Source organism: Trichechus manatus, unplaced genomic scaffold (genome assembly GCF_000243295.1).
Source record: "Trichechus manatus latirostris isolate Lorelei unplaced genomic scaffold, TriManLat1.0 scaffold00086, whole genome shotgun sequence".
Classification (NCBI taxonomy): domain Eukaryota; kingdom Metazoa; phylum Chordata; class Mammalia; order Sirenia; family Trichechidae; genus Trichechus; species Trichechus manatus.
The window spans coordinates 7,849,389-7,870,733 of NW_004444022.1; the positions used below are offsets into that span (position 1 = coordinate 7,849,389).

Genomic DNA, 21,345 nt, shown 5'->3' on the forward strand with positions numbered 1-21,345 from the left:
CAATAGAATATTATACAAGTACTAAGTGTGTGGCCAAGTTAGATAACCAGCTTTGTCAAAGTCTATAACTTTCAATTAAGCTACCAGGTTCATTCTATTCAGTAAAGGAAGGCATACATAGGGCCTGGGCCAAGCAGGCACTGATCTTGACATATTTTCTTCTCTTATTATTCCCAGGAGACATAGGGGCAGGTGTGGAGACAGGACACACAAAAACAACTGCCCAGCCCTAGCAATGCTAGCAGCAAGGAGCAAAGAAGGGGCCCAGAAAGCTGGTTCTCCTACATTCTATACCCAAATGCTGCTACCTCCTTCTGCAACGAGAGATTTGATTTTGCCAGAACGAGTACAGCATGGCCTTAAGCTGGGAAATACTTAGGATTTTAAACACATAGCTTATCATTTAAGAAGGATGGTATTGGTAGAACTTTTTAGTTGGATTTTTTTTAACCCCACAAAGAAAACTACTCTTATAATTTTTGGATTTCCTTTCTGATTTTTGTACCAAAAGCTTACTTTAGCTTTTGTTCATCTATAGCCAACTTTGGTATGTCTTATATGGAACAAGAACAAATAGGCTATATAAGTGGAATTGCTGAAAGTCCAAGTTCTAATTTTAAACTTTTTTACAGAATGAGCCAGATTGTCTATTTTTAGATATTAGTTTTTTTCCTGGGCCTCATTTCTCTGCCCTCCCTGTTTTAAGTACCAATGAGCAGTGAAATTCCAGAAATTGACACCAAAGGAGAGGAAAGCAAAGGGTTTAGGATTAATCACAAACCGTTTGATTATTACCTGGGTAATCTAGTTATGTTTGCAGCTGTTTCTTCTTATTTGAGTTAAGCCACACCAGCAAATGAAGGTCCCAAAAGCTTTACTCCGTCCACATCGTTAAGATTGACTCTACTTTGAGGAGGCAGCTCTTCCCCAGTTGTATTTTGAGTGCCTTCCAACCTGAGGGTCTCATTTTCAGACACTATATCATACAATGTTCGGCTGTTATTCATAAGGTTTTCACTGGCCTTTTTTTTTCAGAAGTACACCACCAGGTCCTTCTTCCTAGTCTGTCTTAGTCTGGAAGCTCAGCTGAAACCTGTCCACCATGGGTGACCCTGCTGATATTTGAAATACTGGTGGCATAGCTTCCAGCATCACAGCAACATGCAAGCCACCACAGTATGACAAAATGAGAGATGAGTAGATTTGATTAATTAAACAATAATGACCCAAGAATAGATTTGATGCACTGAACACTAATGACCAAAGACCAGATGAATTGTGGGATGACATCAAGGACATCATACATTCAGAAAGCAAAAGGTTGTTAAAAAGAAACAAAAGACCAAAATGGATGTCAGAAGAGACCCTGAAACTTGCTCTTGAACATAGAGTAGCTAAAGCGAATGGAAGAAATGATTAAGTAAATAGAGCTGAACAGAAGATTTCAAAGGGCAACTCGAGAAGACAAAATAAAGTGTTATAACGAAATGTGCAAAGACCTGGAGTTAGAAAACCAAAAGAGAAGAACACATTCAGCATTTCTCAAGCTGAAAGAACTGAACAAAAATTCAAACCTCGAGTTGCAATACTGAGTGATTCTATGGGGAAAATACTGAATGATGCAGGAAGCATCGAAAGAAGATGGAAGGAATACACAGAGTCACTGTATCGAAAAGAGTTGGTCGATGTTCAACCATTTCAGGAGGAGGTAGGTAGCATATGATCAAGAACCGGTGGTTGAAGGAAGAAGTCCAAGCTTCACTGAAGGCATTGGTGAAAAACAAGGCTCCAAGAATTGACGTAATACCAACTGAGATGTTTCCAAAAAATGGATGCCACACTGGAGGTGCTCAGTCATCTATGCCAAGAAATTTAGTAGACTTCTTCCCGGCCAACCAACTGGAAGAGATCTATATTTGTGCCGTTTCCAAAGGTGATCCAACAGAATGTGTAAATTGTTGAACAATATCATTAATATCACACGAAAGTAAAATTTTGCTGAAGCTCATTCAAAAGCAGTTGCAGCGGTGCATCAACAGGGAACTGACAGATGTTCAGGCCAGTTTCAGAAGAGGACATTGCTTATGTATGATGGATCTTGGCTGAAAGCAGAGCATACCAGAAAGATGTTTACCTGTGTTTTATTGACTATGCAAAGGCATTCGACTGTATGGATCATAACAAATTATGGATAACATTGAGGAGAATGGGAATTCCAGAACAATTCATTTTGCCCATGCAGAACCTGTACATACACCAAGAAGCAGTTGTTCAAACAGAATAAGGGGATACTATGTGGTTTAAAATCAGGAAAGGTGTGAATTAGGGCTGTATCCTTTCACCATACTTATTCAATCTATGCTGAACAAATAATTGGAGAAGCTGGACTATGTGAAGAAAAACTCGGCATCAAGATTGGAGGAAGACTCATTAACAACCTGTGATATGAAGATGACACAATCTTCCTTGCTGAAAGCGAAGAGGACTTTAAGCACTTACTGATGAAGATCAACACCACAGCTTTCTGTGTGGACACCTCAACATAAAGAAAACAACAATCCTCACAACTGGACCAAGAAGTATCATCATGATAAATGGAGAAAAGATTGAAGTTGTCAAAGATTTCATTGTACTTGAATCCACAATCAATGCTCATGGAAGCGGCAGTCGAGAAATCAAAGGACATATTGCACTGGGCGAATCTGTTGTAAAAGACCTCTTTAAAATGTTAAAAAGCAAAGATGTCACTTTGAGGGCTAAGGTGCGCCTGACCCAAGCCATAGTATTTTGAATCGCCTCATATGCATGTGAAAGCTGGATAATGAATAAGGAAGACCAAAAAAGAATTGATGCCTTTGAATTATGGTGTTGGTGAAGAATATTGAATATACTATAGACTGCTAGAAGAACAAACAAATCTGTCTTAGAAGAAGTACAGCCAAAATGCTCTTTAGAAACGAGGATGGCAAGAATTTGTCTCACGTACTTTGGAGAGGTTATCAGAAGGGACCAGTCCCTGGAGAAGTATGTCATGCTTGGAAAAGGAGACGGTCAGCAAAAGAGAGGAAGACCCTCAAAGAGATGGATTGACACTGGCTGCAAGAATGGGCTCAAACATAGCAATGATTGTGAGGGTGGCACAGGACTGGGCAGTGTTTGGTTCTCATACATAGGGTTGCTATGTGTTGGTTGTGTTGGAACCAACTCTATTGCACATAACAACAACAATGTAGTTAATTGACTCTGGTTCATGCAGGTGCTGTGGTGGCACAGTGGTTAAGTGCTTGGCTGCTAACCAAAAGTTTGGTGGTTCAAACCCACAAGCCACTCAGCAGGAGAAAGATGTGGTAGTCTGCTTCCATAAACATTACAACCTTGGAAACCCCGTGAGGCAGTTCTGCTCTGTAGTATAGGGTGTCTATGAGTCAGAATCAACTCAGTGGCAACGGATTTTGGTTGGGTTTTGGTTCGTGCAGTACCACTTCCCCACTATCTCAGGAGGGTCCCTGATCTGTCCTTTCCTAAACACAGTTACTTCTTCCTCCAAACTTCATAAAAGTCTATTTTTTTTTAGAATTTCTTATTAAGTAAGATGAATCTCTGCTCACCGTATTCTGAAAAAAAGTCCATCCTAATTTCCTTTATCATATCCTGGTATTTATGACTTCGTCCCCTTTTTAGCTATTTCAAAGTAAGTTTTCTCCTTTTTGCTCTACCTTCGTCCTCCATCCTGATGTTTAAAAAAATATTTTATTGGGTTTATAGCATTCTTCTTCTTTTAAGGGCATAGATATTTAAATGAAATATGAAAGATAATTGTTTTTGACACTCTGCTTCTTTTCACTATGATGTAAACCCCTAGGCGTGAGGATCACATAGTGTGTGTGCTCTCCTGTATAGAACTGTTAGGTTCTTGGAATCTGCAAATGGTCAAGCAATTAGTTACAATTTTTATATCAGTAAAGCAGCTTACTTCATTCAGGAAACAGGCAAGTAGCAGATGTCTAAGTATCATCTCCCTTTAAATGAAGTCTTTCTTAGGTTTAACCTACTGTTATTCGTTCTAACAGCAAACTGCTCAACCACCTGCTTTAATGGAGGCACCTGTTTCTACCCTGGAAAGTGTATTTGCCCTCCAGGCCTAGAGGGAGAACAGTGTGAAATAAGTGAGTATCGGCCTTCTGCATTCTCCTCTTTTCATGGAACCGTAATTTTTTGGGGGTTGTATGGGGCCTTAGAAAGTTCATCTTGTTGTTGTTGTTAGTTATCATTGCGTCGATTCCAACATATGGCAACCCCATGTGTTGCAGAGTAGAACTGTGCTCCGTAGGGTTTTTAAGGGTGTGACCTTTCAGAAGCAGATTACCAGATACGGCTTTCGAGCAGCCTCTGGGTGGGCTCGAACAACCAATCTTTTGGCTAGTAATCAAGCGCTTAACTATCTGTGGCTAGAAACTTCATCTAACCCTTTTAATATTATCAGTGAGGAATCTGAAGCCCAGGAAGAATGAATAAGTCCAAAGTCTTAAACCAGTGGCTTCTTTTCATTAGATTCAGCTGTCACTCACTTTGGCTGACGGTGGGGAAAAGGATGATCTGGTTCACCTCAAAGGGCTTGGGCCAGATGCTCTCTGACTCAGTCAGGGACGGATTACCAATAAGCAAAGTATGCACGGGCTTACTTGTGTTTACTTACTAATCTGTAGTGCACAATTTTACATGAGTTTCACCACACCTTTAAGTCTGTGCATACCTTGCTTACTGTAAGCCCATGCATACCTTGCTTACTGGTTAATCTGCCTTTGGGCTCAGTTATGTCTGAGTTTGAATTATTCACCATGTTGCATTTTTTGTTAGTGATTTTTGTTCCCTTCTCATTATTCACAGCCCATAGTTTCAGCCCTAGAAATGTAGATGAGAGCTTTGGAATAGTTGGGATTTATTCACCAACGTACAGACATGGAGGGTTTTTTCCCCTGCCATTCATTGCCAGATATTCTCGATTAGACTAAGTCTAACAACACATCTACAAGAAAAGGATAGACACAAGAAAAGACGGGGAAAGAAAGGGAGTGTGTTGGCAGCAATAAAAAAGGGTGAACTTCTAACACACATGTATAACACCATGAATGAATCTCATAGACATTATGTTGAGTGAAAGGAGCTAGATACAAAAGAGTGCATACTGCATAATTCCATTTTTATGAAGTTCAGGTGCAGGCAAAACTAAGGGTTGACAGTAATGGAGAAGTGTCACTTGACTGTTTACTTATGTAAAAAAAAAAAAAATTTACCTGTAAACTTAGGATCACTGCACTTTATGCCTTCTCTATATGTATGTCAAAAGAGCCCCAGTGCCACAATGGTTAAGCACTCTGCTGTTATCCAAAAGGTCAGCTGTTCAAACCCACCAGCAGCTCTGTGCCAGAAAATACCTGGTGATTTGCTCCGGTAAAGATTTCAGCCCTGGAAACACTATGTGTCAGTTCTACTCTGTCTTATAGAGTCACTATGAGTCAGAATCGACTCAACGGCTCACAACAACAAATGTATATCATGCTTCAATAAAAAATAATAATAAAACTTTAAGGGTGGAATGTGGTGAATAATCAATGTTTTGGGAATCAATATCCCAAACGACTTGTCCTGGTTCTTCCATCTACCAACAGTGTAACCCTCAGCAAGTCAGTTAACCTATTAAACTCGGAAATGAGCCAACCCTATCTGAGATTGGTTTATGACCCAGAAGACACCACAAAAGTTTCCTGCCCAAGATGGAGCAGAGGAACATGAGACATCTGCTGAAGGTGCTATGTCTCTGCCTTCTGGATGGGTGTAAAGGGAAACCTGGTCAAGATTCTCGTTTCCAGCTGCATTTTATCCACTACAATACCATTGTGTTTGGTATAACCATCATTTCTGAAGTTGTAGTGGGGTCAAAATTGAATAATTCTAACTTCCTATTTTAACTTTCAGCCTCTAATTTATTTGTGGGTCATGTACTTTTTAATGAATAGTAGATGTAGTAACTATATATTCTAGAGTTCAAATGGAATACCTCTGAAGTTTCCATAGAACATGTAGTTAATCGTTAGGATGTAGTTTCTATTCTTATTAATTAGCCTTCCCTGATAAAGATATCTCTGAACTAACCCCCCTCAATTTTCTCCCCATGCTTACTCTTAGACTTTGCATACTGAGTTGGTTCATGTTAATAAATCTTTGTTCCTGGGCTCATTTCTCTTCCTACGAGTATGCTCTTTCATGTCCTCAGGTTTTATGAATTTTCTGTTGGCAAATACAATTTTGGCAGACCCCAAAATGTGGGTCTTTGAAGGTGGTTGACTGATCCTGCCACACATTTTATCTCAAATCATTTTAGGAAATTCCTGTTTCTATTACAGGAAGCACATTACCAGGAAAATATAGAAATAGGTCTTGAGTTGAAAAAATGCCTCTACTTTTCCCACCATAGACGAAAAGGAGAAATACGTATTTTTAAAACTAGAGATATAATTCACATAACATAAAATTCACCATTTTAAAGTGTACCATTCAGAATATTCACAAAGTTGTGAAGCTATCACCACTATCTAATTCCAGAATGTTTTTATTACCCCCAAAAGAAACCTGGTACCCATTAGCAGCCACTCTCCACCCCCTCCCACTTCCTTCAGCCCCTGGCAACCACTAATCTATGTTTTGTCTCTGTGAATTTGTCTGTTTGGATATTTCATGTAAGTGGAATCATACAACATGTGGCCTTATGTGCCTGGCGTCTTTCACTTAGCATGATGCTTTCAAGGTTCATCCATGTTGTAGAATATATCAGCACTTCATTCCTTTTTGTTGCTGAATAATATTCCTCTGTATGGCTATACCATGTTTGGTTTATCCATTCATCATTAACATTTGAGTTGTTTCTACTTTGGGGTTATTATGAATGAGGCTGCTATGAACACTTGTGTACAAGTTTTTGTGTGAACATATCTTTTCATTTCTCTTGGGTATATGCCTAGGATTGGAATTGCTGGATCATATGGTAACTCAATATTTAACTTTTGAGCAATGGTCCAACTGTTTTCCTAAGTAACTGTGCCATTTTACATTCTCACCAACAGTGTATGAGGATTCCAATTTCTCTACATCTTTGTCAACACTCGTTATTGTCTGTTTTTTTTTTTTTTTCATTTCTTCTGCCCTCCATCAGAACTGATATCTTCTCCGACTTCAGTCTGATCTGATTGTGAGATACACTTGCAGATGTTAAGAGATAAAACCGTGGTTAAAGCTATCTGGATGGATGAGGTGTACATTCATGTTATTATTTAAGGCTCATAGATTTCCGAAGAATTTTTAATGAACATTCAGTTTAAAAATCACACAAATTATTTATGCTGTCTTATAAATAGTTTTCTGAAAATAACTTTAGGGGTTCTTCTTATTCTAAAATTAATGCATGTTCTCTGTAGAATATTTAAAATATTGGATAAAAAATAAAAATCATCCATAATTCTAAAACCCAGAGATTATGGTTGTTGGCATTTGTTGTAATCTTTGTCCTTTTTCCTATGTAAAGCAGAGTTGCAAATATAAGTTATCGCACAATCAGATGGATAGGGAAAGCTTAATGTCTTTATATTGTCAATAGCTTATCTCAGTGTTCTCACAAAGTCTCATCCACTGGTTATAAGTAGAAAAGATAACTCTTCAAACTTAGTCAAATCAGTTTGTCTTCAGGCAGTGGTTGATCTGTTTAACCCTTTTGTGACTCATGGAACATACGGTATCACACCTATTTTTTATGCCTCTGGTGTTCTTTGGGAGTACTTTTCCTGCTGGAAGTATTTGCTTCCCTCCAGTGGTGACTTGTGTAACTGTGAAAGGTGAAAGAAATGTTTATTGAAACAAAATAGCTGGGGTATTAGGCAAAACCAGAGGTGCCCCATGTACCCAAATGGAAGTCCCCTGAAATAAAATCTGTTACCTGAGACTGGTGGGCCAGATGGGCTCCCACAAATCATGTATTTTCATATAATATTTCTCAAAATCTATATTGTTGTTGTTAGGTGCCGTCGAGTCAGTTCCGACTCAAAGCGACTCTATGTACAACAAAACAAAACACTGCTCAGTCCTGTGTCATCCTCATAATCATTGCTAGGTTTGAGCCCATTGCTGCAGCCACTGTGTCAGTCCATCTTGTTGAGGGTTTTCCTCTTTTCTGTTGACCTTCTGCTTTACCAAGCATGATGTCCTTTTCCAGGGACTGGTCCCTCCTAATAACATGTCCAAAGTGCATGAGAAAAATTCTCCTAATCTTTGCTTCTAAGGAGCATTCTGGCTGTACTTCTTCCAAGACAGATTCGATTGTTCTTTTGGCAGTTCATAGATATTCAATATTCTTTACCAATACCATAATTCAAAGGCATCAATTTTTCTTCAGTCTTCCTTAATCATTGTCCAGCTTTCGCAAGCATATGAGATGATTGAAAATACCATAGCTTGGGTCAAGGGCACCTTAGTCCTCTAAATGGCATCTTTGCTTTTTAACACTTTAAAGAGATCTTTTGCACACTCACTGACTCTGCATGCACTACTAAAAGAACATGGCATCAACAAAAAATCAAAGCAGAAAATAATTGAGTCTCGAAAGGCTTAGGTAAAAATGTGTTATCTCTTAGGTTAACTGAGTTTTCCACTGTCCCATGAGTAGAACTTCATTGCAAATTATTTTTAGGAAAAGGAAGTCAATAGCAAAGGATTCTAAATTTTAAAACAATCAGATCTTCATGAGGTTTGTCTCCTGTAGTCTTTGAACTAGCTATGGCCTTTTCACAGTTGCCTGCAGTAGCATTTCTGTTGTGTGGTCACCAGGAGAGAATATCCTGCTTCCTGGATGTGGTGACCCCAAGGGTCCTCACCTCCTTTATGCCAAGAAAACCAAACGACCCTTGGAATCAATAAGAAGGTTCTCGCCCCCAATCGTTCTCTGCATTATCCCCAGTTATCAAGTTCACCCCTCCCAGAACATGAGAAAATTTGGACTCACCAAATATTTCACCATGAATACCCTTCTTTTCTGCCATATAATTACCATCCTATGTCTTGCTTGCTTGAAAAAAAAAAAAAAACCCAGTGCATTACAGAGTACTGTGATATGACTCAATTTTGTGCATTTGATGGGGTGGGATGTTCTTTGATACAAGTGAAATTCAGAGCTAGATATTCCTTTCCTTTGGGTAAGAGTTGGGATCTTGAGTATTTAAGAATTAAATGAGGAAAGCTTTTTCATTTTTAGTAGTCAATTGAAAAGGAGATATTCTATCATTTATGCAAAATATGTAATATGTAATAGTTTGCTTCTTTCAAAGCTTCATTTGGCCATAGACAAAAAGATTTAGAGAATGAAAATTGGGTTGGCTTGGGATAGAGATTTCATTTCTTCTTCTGTGTACCCAGAGGCTTTTGTAATGAATGTTCTGTTAAAGTGAAAAAAAGAAAAACAACAACAATGAAAAAGTCCAAAGTCCTCCCCTATCAAAATCTAATGGCTGTTTGCTCTCTTTGTAGTATCATTATACCAGTCATAAGATATGGCTTCAGGTCGGGGTGAACAGTACTATATCTTCTACTTCTGCCTTGAAAATTTCTGCCTTAGGGTGACAAAGGTAGACTGCAGAGGTAGAATAAATAGACTCTGGAGTAAGAAAGAAGAAAAATATTATATAATTTTGATATCTAAGATTCAAAGATCTGTGAAAACATTAGCAATACCCATTTGACACAAAGTAAAAGAAAGAAAGAAGAATGTATTATTGGGATCCAAGACATTCCAGAAAAATGCATAGCTGTGGTATTGGGCTCTCGTTATGCCCTGCCTCACATCCTCTCAGCCAGCCTATTGCTCCAGCCATTGCTGCAGCAACCAGTTTTGCATAGGCATAACCCCACTGCACCTCATCTTAGCTGTTGCATGCTTATTTTGCTTTCACCTAGAGGCTTTCGTGGGTCCTAAAAAATTAGGGCTTCGAACCAGTTCTGCCTGATTCAGTCATGGTTGACAAAGTGAAACCCGAATGGACTCAAATTTTTAAAATGTGGGTGAAGCAGAATGATACATGGAACAGGAAAAATTACAGGTCAAAGCCCTGCTAGAAACTTAATCTCCCTCTTAGAAAACAAGGGCAGCATGCATGTTGCATAGCAACCAAATCTCTTGACCAGCACAGTTAGAAACAGCAGTACCTCGCTCAAAGATGGCACTGCTTTGAATTTGTGTTACTCTCTGCAGTCCTGGCAATAAACCAACCTCCCGTATCAGACTCCTAAAAGAACTCACTGTGCCTCTTCCAAATCGCCCATTCCAGGGCTTTGACCCATAACTTTTCCTGTTCTGCTTATCATTACACTTCACGCAAATTTTTAAAATTCAGGTCTGTTCCGATTTTGCTTTGCTGACCATGACTGAACTGGTTCTAACCAATTCGAGCCCTCTGAAAAACACATGCTGCACTCACACAGTGTCAGTGTGAAAGTATGCCCTTGACCAATGGTAAACAGGTCCTCACGAATCAACACTCCCCTCCCTTCCCTCAGGAGTCTTTGGGTGGTGCAAACGGTTAAGTGCTCAGCTGCTAACCAAAACGTTGGTAGTTTGAGTCTGCCCTGAAACACTTCAGAAGAAAGGCTTGGTGATCTATTTGCAAAAAATCAGCTATTCAGAACCCTATGAAGCACAGTTCTACTCAGACACACATGGGGTTGCCATGAGTCGGAGTTGACTCAACAGCAACTGGTTACCTCCCTTCCCTCAGTCAGGCAAATTTAAGGCACAGTCTACATGGCTCCTCAGAAGAACCCAGCAGCATTGAGCCCAATTGCCCTGAATGGTGACCAACCTACAAACACACCTTTGTGTTGACTTTCATACCTTCCCTGTTACACTCTTCCTATCCCCTCATCCGACTTCCTAGGATTACTTCCTCAAATAAAAGATCTGCATGCAAACCTTGTTTTCTGAGGAATCCTCAACTAAGACAGATGTCGTGAGGTACAGGTTTAGGCCTACTTTCAGAAAAAGTGACATTCAAAAATCAGAACTCAGAGAAAAGATCATTTAGGGGGCCATTCATTTCTGGTAAGTTATATTATAAATTACAAGCACTTAAGGATCAGTTAAAATATTATTCTGTTTATTAAAACGTAATGTAAATATAGGATTTTGGTAACACATTTATTACAAAAAAAGATATATATCTAAAATCATAAGTAAATATAGTAAGTAGTCTGTTTTTTTCCAAAAAAAGAAACTCAGATAATAAAAAAACCAGAGTAGATCTGAAATAAATGGAAATAGCTGCTATTTAAAAACGTTTCTCTTCTCAAAGCCCTGCAATTCCCTTGGAAATGTAACTGCCTCCGTAAGAAGCACAGAGTTTCTTGCTTATTTGTATTCTTCTCTATTTCAGGCAAATGCCCACAACCCTGTCGAAACGGAGGTAAATGCATTGGTAAAAGTAAATGTAAGTGCTCCAAAGGTTACCAAGGAGACCTCTGTTCAAAGCGTAAGTACTCCATACACATAATCAATCTTGGTTATAGGATAATTAGACTAGCAGTAGTGTCTCATTACATAACTTCTATGCCCGCTGCAAGTTGCCTAGGCATCACAGTTCACCTTTCTTCCTGGACACATATGCTTCCTTTATGTGGACCAAAAGCATTGTATGAAATCTATGCATGTACAGAAAACCAACATACACTCATACACACAATCAAACTTTTTAACTTTTAGGAGTTTCCTTAAGGAAAATAAATTTCTCTTGCCCACTGGTTTCAAAATTCTAATTCTGCAAAGCATTCTTTTGTGAATGTGAAATATCATGATTAGTTTAAGATCACTCAGAACTTTATCCAAAAAGTTGAAAACTGGCCTATAGCTGGAGATTAAATTAGAAAAAAAAAAAAAAAATTAGGGATGAAGCCAAAACTAACACATTCTAAAGAACCGCAGGATAACAGCTGTGTAATTCTGTTGAAAATGAAAGCTCAAAAAAACATGCTTTTTGTCTCCTGCGATTCTAGCTGTCTGTGAGCCTGGCTGCGGTACACACGGAACCTGCCATGAACCCAACAAATGCCAGTGTCAAGAAGGCTGGCATGGGAGACACTGCAGTAAAAGTGAGTAGAGCTCATCTGGGGAGCCCATCTTTTTCACTTCTGCTATCTTGGCTCCAAAGGTTAATCCACCACCAGTTGCCGTTGAGTCAGTTCCGACTCATGGAGACCCCATGTTTGTCAGAGTAGAACTGTGCTCCACAGGGTTTTCAGTGGCTGAATTTTCAGAAGTAGGTCGCCAGACCTTTCTTCCAAGGCGTTTCTGGGTGGACTCCAACCTCCAACCTTTCGATTAATAGTCAAGTTCATTAACTGTTTGCGCCACCCCAGTACTCCCAAAGGTTAATCCAAACCTATCACAGTTAAGTTGATTCCAATTCATGGTGACCGTATAGGACAGAGTAGAACTGCCTCACAGGGTTCCCAAGGCTATAATCTTTACAGAAGCAGACTGCCACATCTTTCTCCCGAGGAGCGGCTGGTGGATTTGAACTGCCGACCTTTAGGTTGGCAACTGAGCACTTTAACCATTGTACCACCAGGGCTCCTTCAAAGGTTAATAGACAAACCATAATTCAGCCTGGCCTTCCATTACATTAAAAGCAACTTCTCCTCCTTTTCCTCCGTACCCCCAACTCTCTAAACTTTAGAGTCTGTGTTTAGAGTGTAAAGAGTAATTCATCACTGCAAAATATTACCATAGATATTTTTTAGGTTAAATTGGAAATACAGGTTGATTTGGTAATATAGTACATTAACCATGAAGAAAATTACAAGTAAAATCAAGATTTTAAATTAAATGTAGAATCAGTATCTAGTTGGCTCTGATTTTATATTCAAGATTTATAAGCTAGCATACAAAACGTGAAGATTTTGCTTTTTAAAATCTTTAAGTTTTATTGGCTGCTAGATGTTTGACATGAGTTCTTTTGAGGGGAAGGAAAGGTCTATGAAGACTTCTATGGGAGAGAGAAATAATTGAGTTGCATTATTGTCAAATTTACTGACTACCAAATATGAACTAGCTTTGTAGATAAACAGAGCCCTGGTGGCGCGGTGGTTAAGAGCTCGGCTGCTAACCAAAAGGTCAGCAATTTGAATCCACCAGCTGCTCCTTGGAAACCCTATGGAGCAGTTCTACTCTGTCCTCTAGGGTCGCTATGAGTTGGAATCAACTCCACAGCAATGGGTTTGGGTTTTTTTGTTTGTTTGTTTATGTAGATAAATAACTGGCCTATTTTATAAACAAAATGAAGCTTGCTAAATTCAGTTGTTCGCTGTGAATTTGTACTCTGTACCAAGCACGAAGCTAGTCACTGGGGACACGGCAGTAAACAGAAAGAAAAGGCCTCACTTCATGGCGCCCAGGTTCTAGTGGGAGGGACAGTCAATCAGCAGTTTCAGTAAATCTGGCACCTAGAACTCAGCTTCCTAAGTATGGGCCCACTGTCCACTTTCCTTCAAGGAAAGGAAGACCTCAGTCATTCAATACTCTTCGATAACAAAAGCCAAAATTACGTCTATAATACTACAAAATAGTGGACAAAACTTGAAAATGTCACATATCAGATGTTATTCTAGATCAATGATGTCCAAAGTGTAGTGTATGTACCCCAGTAGGTATGGAACCAATTAGTTGGGGTTATTGTTGTTGTTGGGTGCCATCAAGTCAATTCCAACTCATAGTGACCCCATGTGACAGAGTAGAACTGCCCCATAGGCTTTTCAAAGCCGTAGTCTTTACAGGCATTGGCACATCACCAGGTCTTCCTTCTGCAGAGCCACTGGGTGGGGTCAAACTGTTAACCTTTCAGTTGGCAGCTGAGTGCTTAACTGTTGCACCACCTAGGGCTCTTTAATCAGCTGGGATACTGAACAGAAATATTAATTTTAATATATTTTTATATTATTGTATTCATGTTTATACACAAATTTATAAACATATATTTAATATAATACATTGTCCCTCTGTATCCGACGGGGATTGGTTCCAGGACCCCCGTGGATACCAAAATCTGAGGATGCTCAAGTCCCTTATATTAATATGGCATAGTATTGCATATAACCTGTGCACATCCTCTCATACACTTTCAATCATCTGTAGATTACTTATAATACCTAATACAATGCAAATTCTATGTAAATAGTTATACTGTATTGCTTAGGAAATAATGACAAGAAAACAAAGTCTGTTTTTTTTTCCTAATATTTTTGATCCCTGGTTGATTGAATCCATAGATGCGAAACCCACAGATATGGAGGACTGACTGTACATAGTGTATCATATATAAATGTTTATACGTATCTCATTTTTTCTAACTTCTCATTTTGGGGCAAATTTTACAGTATCGACATTATGTTAGTCTGGTACTGCAAGTGTGTATAATAAATAGATATACGTGTATACATATTTATTTATTTACTTTAAGGTAGGTTGGTATTTAGTCTAGACTAAACCATTAATTTGATTTTTCACCCACTGAAGTAATTGAATTGTTGACTGAATTGGCTTCAGGTGGGCACAGCCTAATAGAAGTGCAGCACCTCTAAAAATAACTCTTTACCCAAGTGGTAGTGGTTGAATGGCATCCCTCAAGGGAACAGGGGGAAACATTATTTGGACTAAAAGACCCATAGGAGACTAGCCATTTCTGGAGCCATTTTGGAAAAGAATAAACCAAATCCTTTATGCCACCGTCTGCTGGATACAGACCTCAAGGCTTGTCCCAGAATCATTCTAACTTTCCAGAAGCCCTTGGGCCCAGGAAGGACCTGAGATATTACCATACATTCCAGGACTCAATTACAAGTCTTCTGGGCCCCACATCTGGAGCCTGGTGACTACCAAAAGTGGTGAAGACACAAGCACAAGGGATACTCTTCATGCTGATATATTGGGTCACTCTTTCAAAAAGAAGGCAAATAGGAGGCCCTCATGTACAATTCTGAGGGTCTGCCCTCAGAATTCCGGCACGTCTGCCACTCCACAAATAGTACCCCCACTTGTAAACCATTCTGCTAGAAGCTTTTGTCATCAATGTACCTCTGTCAGATGAAAGTATTACATCAAGAAGATGCTCTGGTGCTTGATTAAAATGCAGTTGTGCTTTTTGGGGAGGGGCCACCAGCCATTTTGCACATTAGCAGAGAAAATAAAGCTGAACGAATGGGGTTTATTTTTTTTTAGATGAAGGTTTACAGAGCAAATTATTTTCTCATTAAACAATTAATACACATATTGTTTTGTGACATTGGTTACCAACCCCACAACATGTCAACACTCTCCCCTTCTCCACCTTGGGTTCCTCATTACCAGCTTTCCTGTCCCCTCCTGCCTTCTCGTCCTTGCTTGTGGGCTGGTGTGCCCATTTAGTCTCATTTTGTTTTATGAGCCTGTCTAATCTTTGGCTGAAGGGTGAAAATCAGGAGTGACTTCAGTACTCAGTTAAAAGGGTGTTGGGGGTCATACTCTGGGAGTTTCTCCAGTTTCTGTCAGACCAGTAAGTCTGGTCTTTTTTTATGAGTTAGAATTTTGTTCTACATTTTTTTCCAGCTTGCCCAGGACCCTCTGATGTGATCCCTGTCAGAGCAGTAGCCAGGCACCATCTAGTTGTGCTGGATTCAGTCTGGTGGAGGCTGTGGTGGTTGTGGTCCTTAGTCCTTTGGCCTAATCTTTCCTTTGTGTCTTTGGTTTTCTTCATTCTCCCTTGCTCCAGATGGCGTGGGACCACTGGAATATCTTAGATGGTCACTCACAAGGTTTTAAGACCCCAGACACTACTCACCAAAGTAGGATGTAGAACATTTTCTTTATAAACTATGTTGTGCCAATTGAGCTAGATGTCCAGAATGGGGTTTATTTTGACTAGAGGGAGATGACAAGAAAGCTCTGAGGCACAGAATTCTGCTAAGAACAGACTCCATGTGGAGTGACTTGTTGGGAGGTCCCCAGCACCCAACATCTTAGTGGGGAGGAGGATACTGGAGACAGACTTCCCTGCCTAGACTCACCCTCGCCAGCAGGGAGTTTTGGGCCTCATGGGTGGCAGAGGGAGCAGTATGGTAGGGATTTACTCCAACACATTGTTGGCTCCTATTTTGACCATTCCATGGAGCTACTAGCCTACCTAATGACAATTCAAAGAAACACATTCAGAAACAAAGTATTCTGTTCTCAGTAGTCATTTAACGGCATGCCTGCATTAAAAAACCCCAAGGGACAAATGAAATGCCAAACTTGACTCTCAAGCACAGGAAGATGGAGGCACACTTTTAGAACATATTTGCTTTCTTGGGTCAGTTTTAGGAAATGAATAGAATTGAGTCAGTGTCCTGAGTACCTCTAAAAGTTCATCCCAAGCACCTCTAAAAAACCATAAGTGGGAGGAAAGGAGGTCTTTGATGGCTCTTAAATGTGTAACCCAGTGTTACACTCCACTTATCACCTAGCTGGAAACAGGATGCCCACTTTGAACACTGACAAAGAGTTGGTTCAAATCATAACCTTTTCTCTAACAAGTGTAATGGAAGCCCTGAATTCTTATAAAATTCCTATTTTGTCTAAGTGCGATAGCCACACCTGATCATGTGATCTATGTGAAGAGTGGGATTTGTCATATTGAGTTGGATCCATATCATCTAGGTTGGTTTCGCAATGCAAAGGATCAATGATCAAATCCTCTGCAGAAAATTCACTGTATTCAAGACCCCAGTGCTAGAGCATTACCAGCCAGTAGGTGGAGAAGAGCCTTCCATTCAATCACATTCATCCAAACTTTGCATTAAGAGTTCCTGCATGGCCACAATATATAGCAAGTCGGAGATTCCGTGGAAGCCAGGTTTGATGGAGTTAGTAAAGAGGGTTTCTTTTAACAAGAGTTCTTGAACCTGTTAATCTCTTCATTCAGGTAGCTTTTTGTGGTTGCCATGGTCTTTCACTCTGGGCTGAAAAGGGAAAATGGATTTCGTTTAAATGGTTAATAACGAATCTGAAGAGCCTATTTCTGTAGTGTCTTTTCTTCTAAGCTGTGAATAATTTTGCAGGGTACGGAGCCAGCCTCATGCATGCCCTGAGGCCAGCAGGCGCCGAGCTCAGGCAGCACACGCCTTCACTTAAAAAGGCCGAGGAACGGCAGGATCCACCTGAATCCAATTATGTTTGGTGAACTCTGACATCTGAAACGTTTTAAGTTACACCAAGTTCATAGCCTTTGTTAACCTTTCATGTGTCGAATGTTCAAATAATGTTCATTACAGTTAAGAATACTGGCCTGAATTTTATTAGCTTCATTATAAATCACTGAGCTAATATTTACTCTTCCTTTTAAGTTTTCTAAGTACATCTGTAGCATGATGGTATAGATTTGCTTGTTTCAGTGCTTTGGGATGGAGTTTATATTATCAGTTGATCAGGTTAAAATTTTGCCTTTTCAGTGTGTAGTTGGCAGATAATTTTCAAAATTACAATGCATTCATGGTGTCCAGGGCCTGGGGAACATTAGAAAGGGTAAATTCGACAAAAATGCATAAATCACAAGAATTTGGATGAAGCAGTCAATAGTGCTGAAGTTACACCATTTCAAATTTTATTGTCATGTATTTAGATGTTTCACATTTTTAAAAATTGCTCTTATTTTTAACTCTCAGTACATTTTGACTTTACCATTACTCCAGAGAATTTGATATTAACGAAAAAAGCAAACAAATAAAACATTGTGCTAGTGGCATTTAAACAATATAATATATTGTAAACACAATAAAATAGGGACTATAATGTATGAACTCGTTGCATTGGCTTGAAGCAATATAATATATTGTAAACAAAACACAGCTCTTACAAAATAAACGTTTTATACTATTTGTATGTATAAAATAAAGGTGTTGCTTTAGTTTTCTGAGTGTTGTATGAAGTGATCTTTGCATGTGCTATCTTATGCGAATAAACTTTGTTGCCATTCAGAAGTATTTTGATACTTTGCAGTACCGCAAAGACGCTAAGATGTTCCATTCTCTCACCTGCAGTGCCATAAAGATGCTAAGATGTTCCATTCTCTCACCCTGTCTTAGCACTCCAGACACATCCCTTCTTCCTATCTCTCTGTCTCAGTGAGCAAGCTAATTTTTGGCATCCCTTCAAACTGATCATCTTTAAAATATATCTTCCACATTTATTTACAGATGAATTGTGTGAAGAAGAGTTGCAAAAGCAGAGTTGCTGGCAGGGTTCAGCTTCTCATCTACTATCCCAGGCAATTTGTCCCTGTCCCTATAATTCTATGCCCCCTTAGCAAACAAAAGCTCTACAGTTAAGTCCAGCCAAGCTACTCAAAAGGAAGTTTATTGAGCATATTGTTACTTGACCTGGTTCCTTGAAATTTTTAACACCACCTCAAGTGGCTTCTCAAATATTACCTTCAGCCATATACAATAAAAAACCAAGCCCATTGCCATCTAGTAGATTCCAACTCTTAGCGACCCTATCGGACATAGTAGAACTGTCCTATAGAGTCTCCAAGGCTGTAATCTTTATGGAAACAAACTGCCATATCGTTCTCCCACAGAGCTGCTGGTGGGTTTGAACCACTGACCTTTCGGTTAGCAGACGAGTACTTAACCATCGTACCACCAGGGCTCCTTACCATATACAATACTCCTCCATAAAGGAGTTTTGATAACTAGACTCTTTTTCCTCATCTCATACAATGTTCAGTGATCTTTATAACACAATTTTAGCTTGATGCTGCGGGCATAGTCAGCTCCAGTTGAGAGCAGAGCGAAATGTCTTCTATGGGTTCTTATGAAGAGGCCAGTGTCGTGTAATATTCAGTGCTCTCGGTTATATGGACAGAGTTATAACAGATAAGACTGCCTATTTTCATATTCCTCAAGAAGGCGCAAATCATCACAATAAAGTACAGTTTAATAAAACCATTTTTACTAAGGTAGGGGAGAGGAGGAACCCTGGTGGCAAAGTGATTAAGAGCTTGGCTACTAACCAAAAGGTTGGCAGTTTGAATCCACAAGCCGTTCCTTGGAAACGCTGTGGGGCAGTTCTACTCTTTCCTGTAGGGTTGCTATGAGTCAGAATCGACTGACTCAGTGGCAATGGGTTTGGTTGTTTTTTTTTGTTTGTTTTTTTTTTTTGGTTTAGGAGCAAGGAAGAGGGAAGGGCTGATATAGTGAGGTGAGTGGTTTTTAAATTGGGTAAAGGGAAAATGCTGCCATTTCCAAAGAATTTCCTAAAGCAATAAAAAAAGAAAGTAAACAAGTGACTATCCAAAGAAGGGCGTTTCATCACCACAATTCCTAGGCAGTTTATGCAAATGATACAAATATAAAAATTTAATAAACACATGGAATAGATGTCCTTCATAGTTCAACATTAAACAAAATACAAACCATATACAGGAAACTGACTGTTCAGGTGTTCTGTAAGATTTCTAAAAATTCTAATGTAAATTGATTTTGTACCTGTTTACTGGTTTATTATCAATAACAGTATAAAAAATTACAAATGAAAAGTAATTTTTATTAAGCTTTGGCATTGCAGGATTTTTCCTTGGCAACAGATTTACCTTCTTAAACATGTTCAGTTTGGGCAACTGTTGAAATTCCCTGGCATTTGTTGAAAGCAATTGACAGTCCACTGGGTAACAAGAGAAAACTGCTCTGAGATGAAAAATCACCCACAAAATCCACAGAAGATCATTGCGAGTTGACTTACTCCGTGGTGAGTACTCCGCTTCCTGCTCCAATGGGCAAGACAATGGACAGTCCAGTTTTAAACATGGTTCTGAGGCTAGATGTGGGTCTATGGCTGGGAGAAGAAGAAGAAGAAGGCAGAGAGCCTTAGTCAGCTATAATCCAGGAGCAGGACCAGCTACATAAATTGATGGGCCCAGAGCGAAATGAAAGTGCAGGGCCCCTTGTTCAAAAATTGTTAAGACTTTCAAGACGGTGACGACAGAGCATTAAACCAAACCTGGAGCCCTTCTTCCTAGCAATCTACTTCTGCAGGATCACAGTCACTCAAAACCCTAAGGAGCGCAGTTCTAACACATGGGGTCACGATGAGTCAGAATTGACTCAACAGCAGAAGATTTGTTTTTTTTTTATTTGTTTGCAGCCCTTCTTAGTGCGGGACACGTGCACTAAGGTCACATGCCCATGATTCTGGCCCTATCCAGGAGCAAGTTCTTAGGTCTATGTACCAGAAAGTCTAGGTAAAGTGAAAAAAATTTTCCTCTGCTTAGGAGCTGGCGAGACATCCTCTCATGTACTTTGGACTTGTTATCAGGAGGAATCAGTCCCTGGAGAAGGACAGCATACTTGGTAAATTAGTAGTTGTTGTTAGGTGTCCTCGAGTCGGTTCTGACTCGTAGAGACCCCATGTACAACAGAATGAAGCACTGCACCATCCTCACAATCGTTGCTATGTTTGAGCCCATTGTTACAGCCACGGTGTCAATGCATCTCATTTAGAGTCTTCCTCTTTTTCACTGACCCTCTACTTTACCAAACATGATGTCCTTCTCCAGGGACTGGTCCCTCCTGATAACATGTCCAAGGTATGTGAGATGTAGTCTTGCCATCCTTGCTTCTAAGGAACATTCTAGTTGTACTTCTTCCAAGACAGATTCGTTCATTCTTCTGGAAGTCCATGGTATATCCAACATTCTTCGCCAACACCATAATTCAAGTGCATCAGTTCTTCTTTAGTCTTTTGCATACATATGAGGTGATTGAAAAAATATCATAGCTTGGGTCAGGCACACTTTCACAGTAAAGTAGAGGGTCAGTGAAAAAAAGGAAGGCTCTCAACAAAATGGATTGACAGTGGCTACAACCATGAGCTCAAACATAGCAACAATTGTGAGGATGGTGCAGGAACAGGCAGTGTTTCGTTCTCTTGTACACAGGGTCGCTATGAATGGAAACCAACTCAACTGCACCTAACAACAACAAACAACAGGAAATGGCCAAATGAACTCTTCTTCCCTTCCCTTCTCCCCACACCTCCCCACTCAACTTCGGCCTCATGTCTGGCTTCTAGGACCCAGGCTTTGAGAATGGAAGACTCATTAGCCATCACACCAGCTAAGTCAGAGATGATTTATGGAATTTCGTCTGTATTAGTAGTGCAAACGCGTTAGGAAAGAAAGTAGAGGGCAAATTAAGGAGAAAAAATGTATTGCTTTATATCAGGTCAGGTTGTTTGAACCTTAGTTC

General features: G+C 39.6%; 1 protein-coding gene across 1 annotated transcript in view; it reads left to right on the top strand.

Annotated features, from left to right (window-relative positions):
• Positions 1-18,014, top strand: part of WIF1 (WNT inhibitory factor 1) — an 85,664-nt gene extending 67,650 nt beyond the window's left edge. Inside the window, exons 7-10 of the mRNA XM_004381547.2 lie at positions 4,071-4,166; positions 11,469-11,564; positions 12,085-12,180; positions 17,161-18,014. Coding sequence (XP_004381604.1) covers positions 4,071-4,166; positions 11,469-11,564; positions 12,085-12,180; positions 17,161-17,282 — 410 coding nt within the window. The 3' untranslated portion in view covers positions 17,283-18,014. The remainder of the gene's footprint in view (positions 1-4,070; positions 4,167-11,468; positions 11,565-12,084; positions 12,181-17,160) is intronic.
• The last annotated feature ends 3,331 nt before the right edge of the window (positions 18,015-21,345 follow it).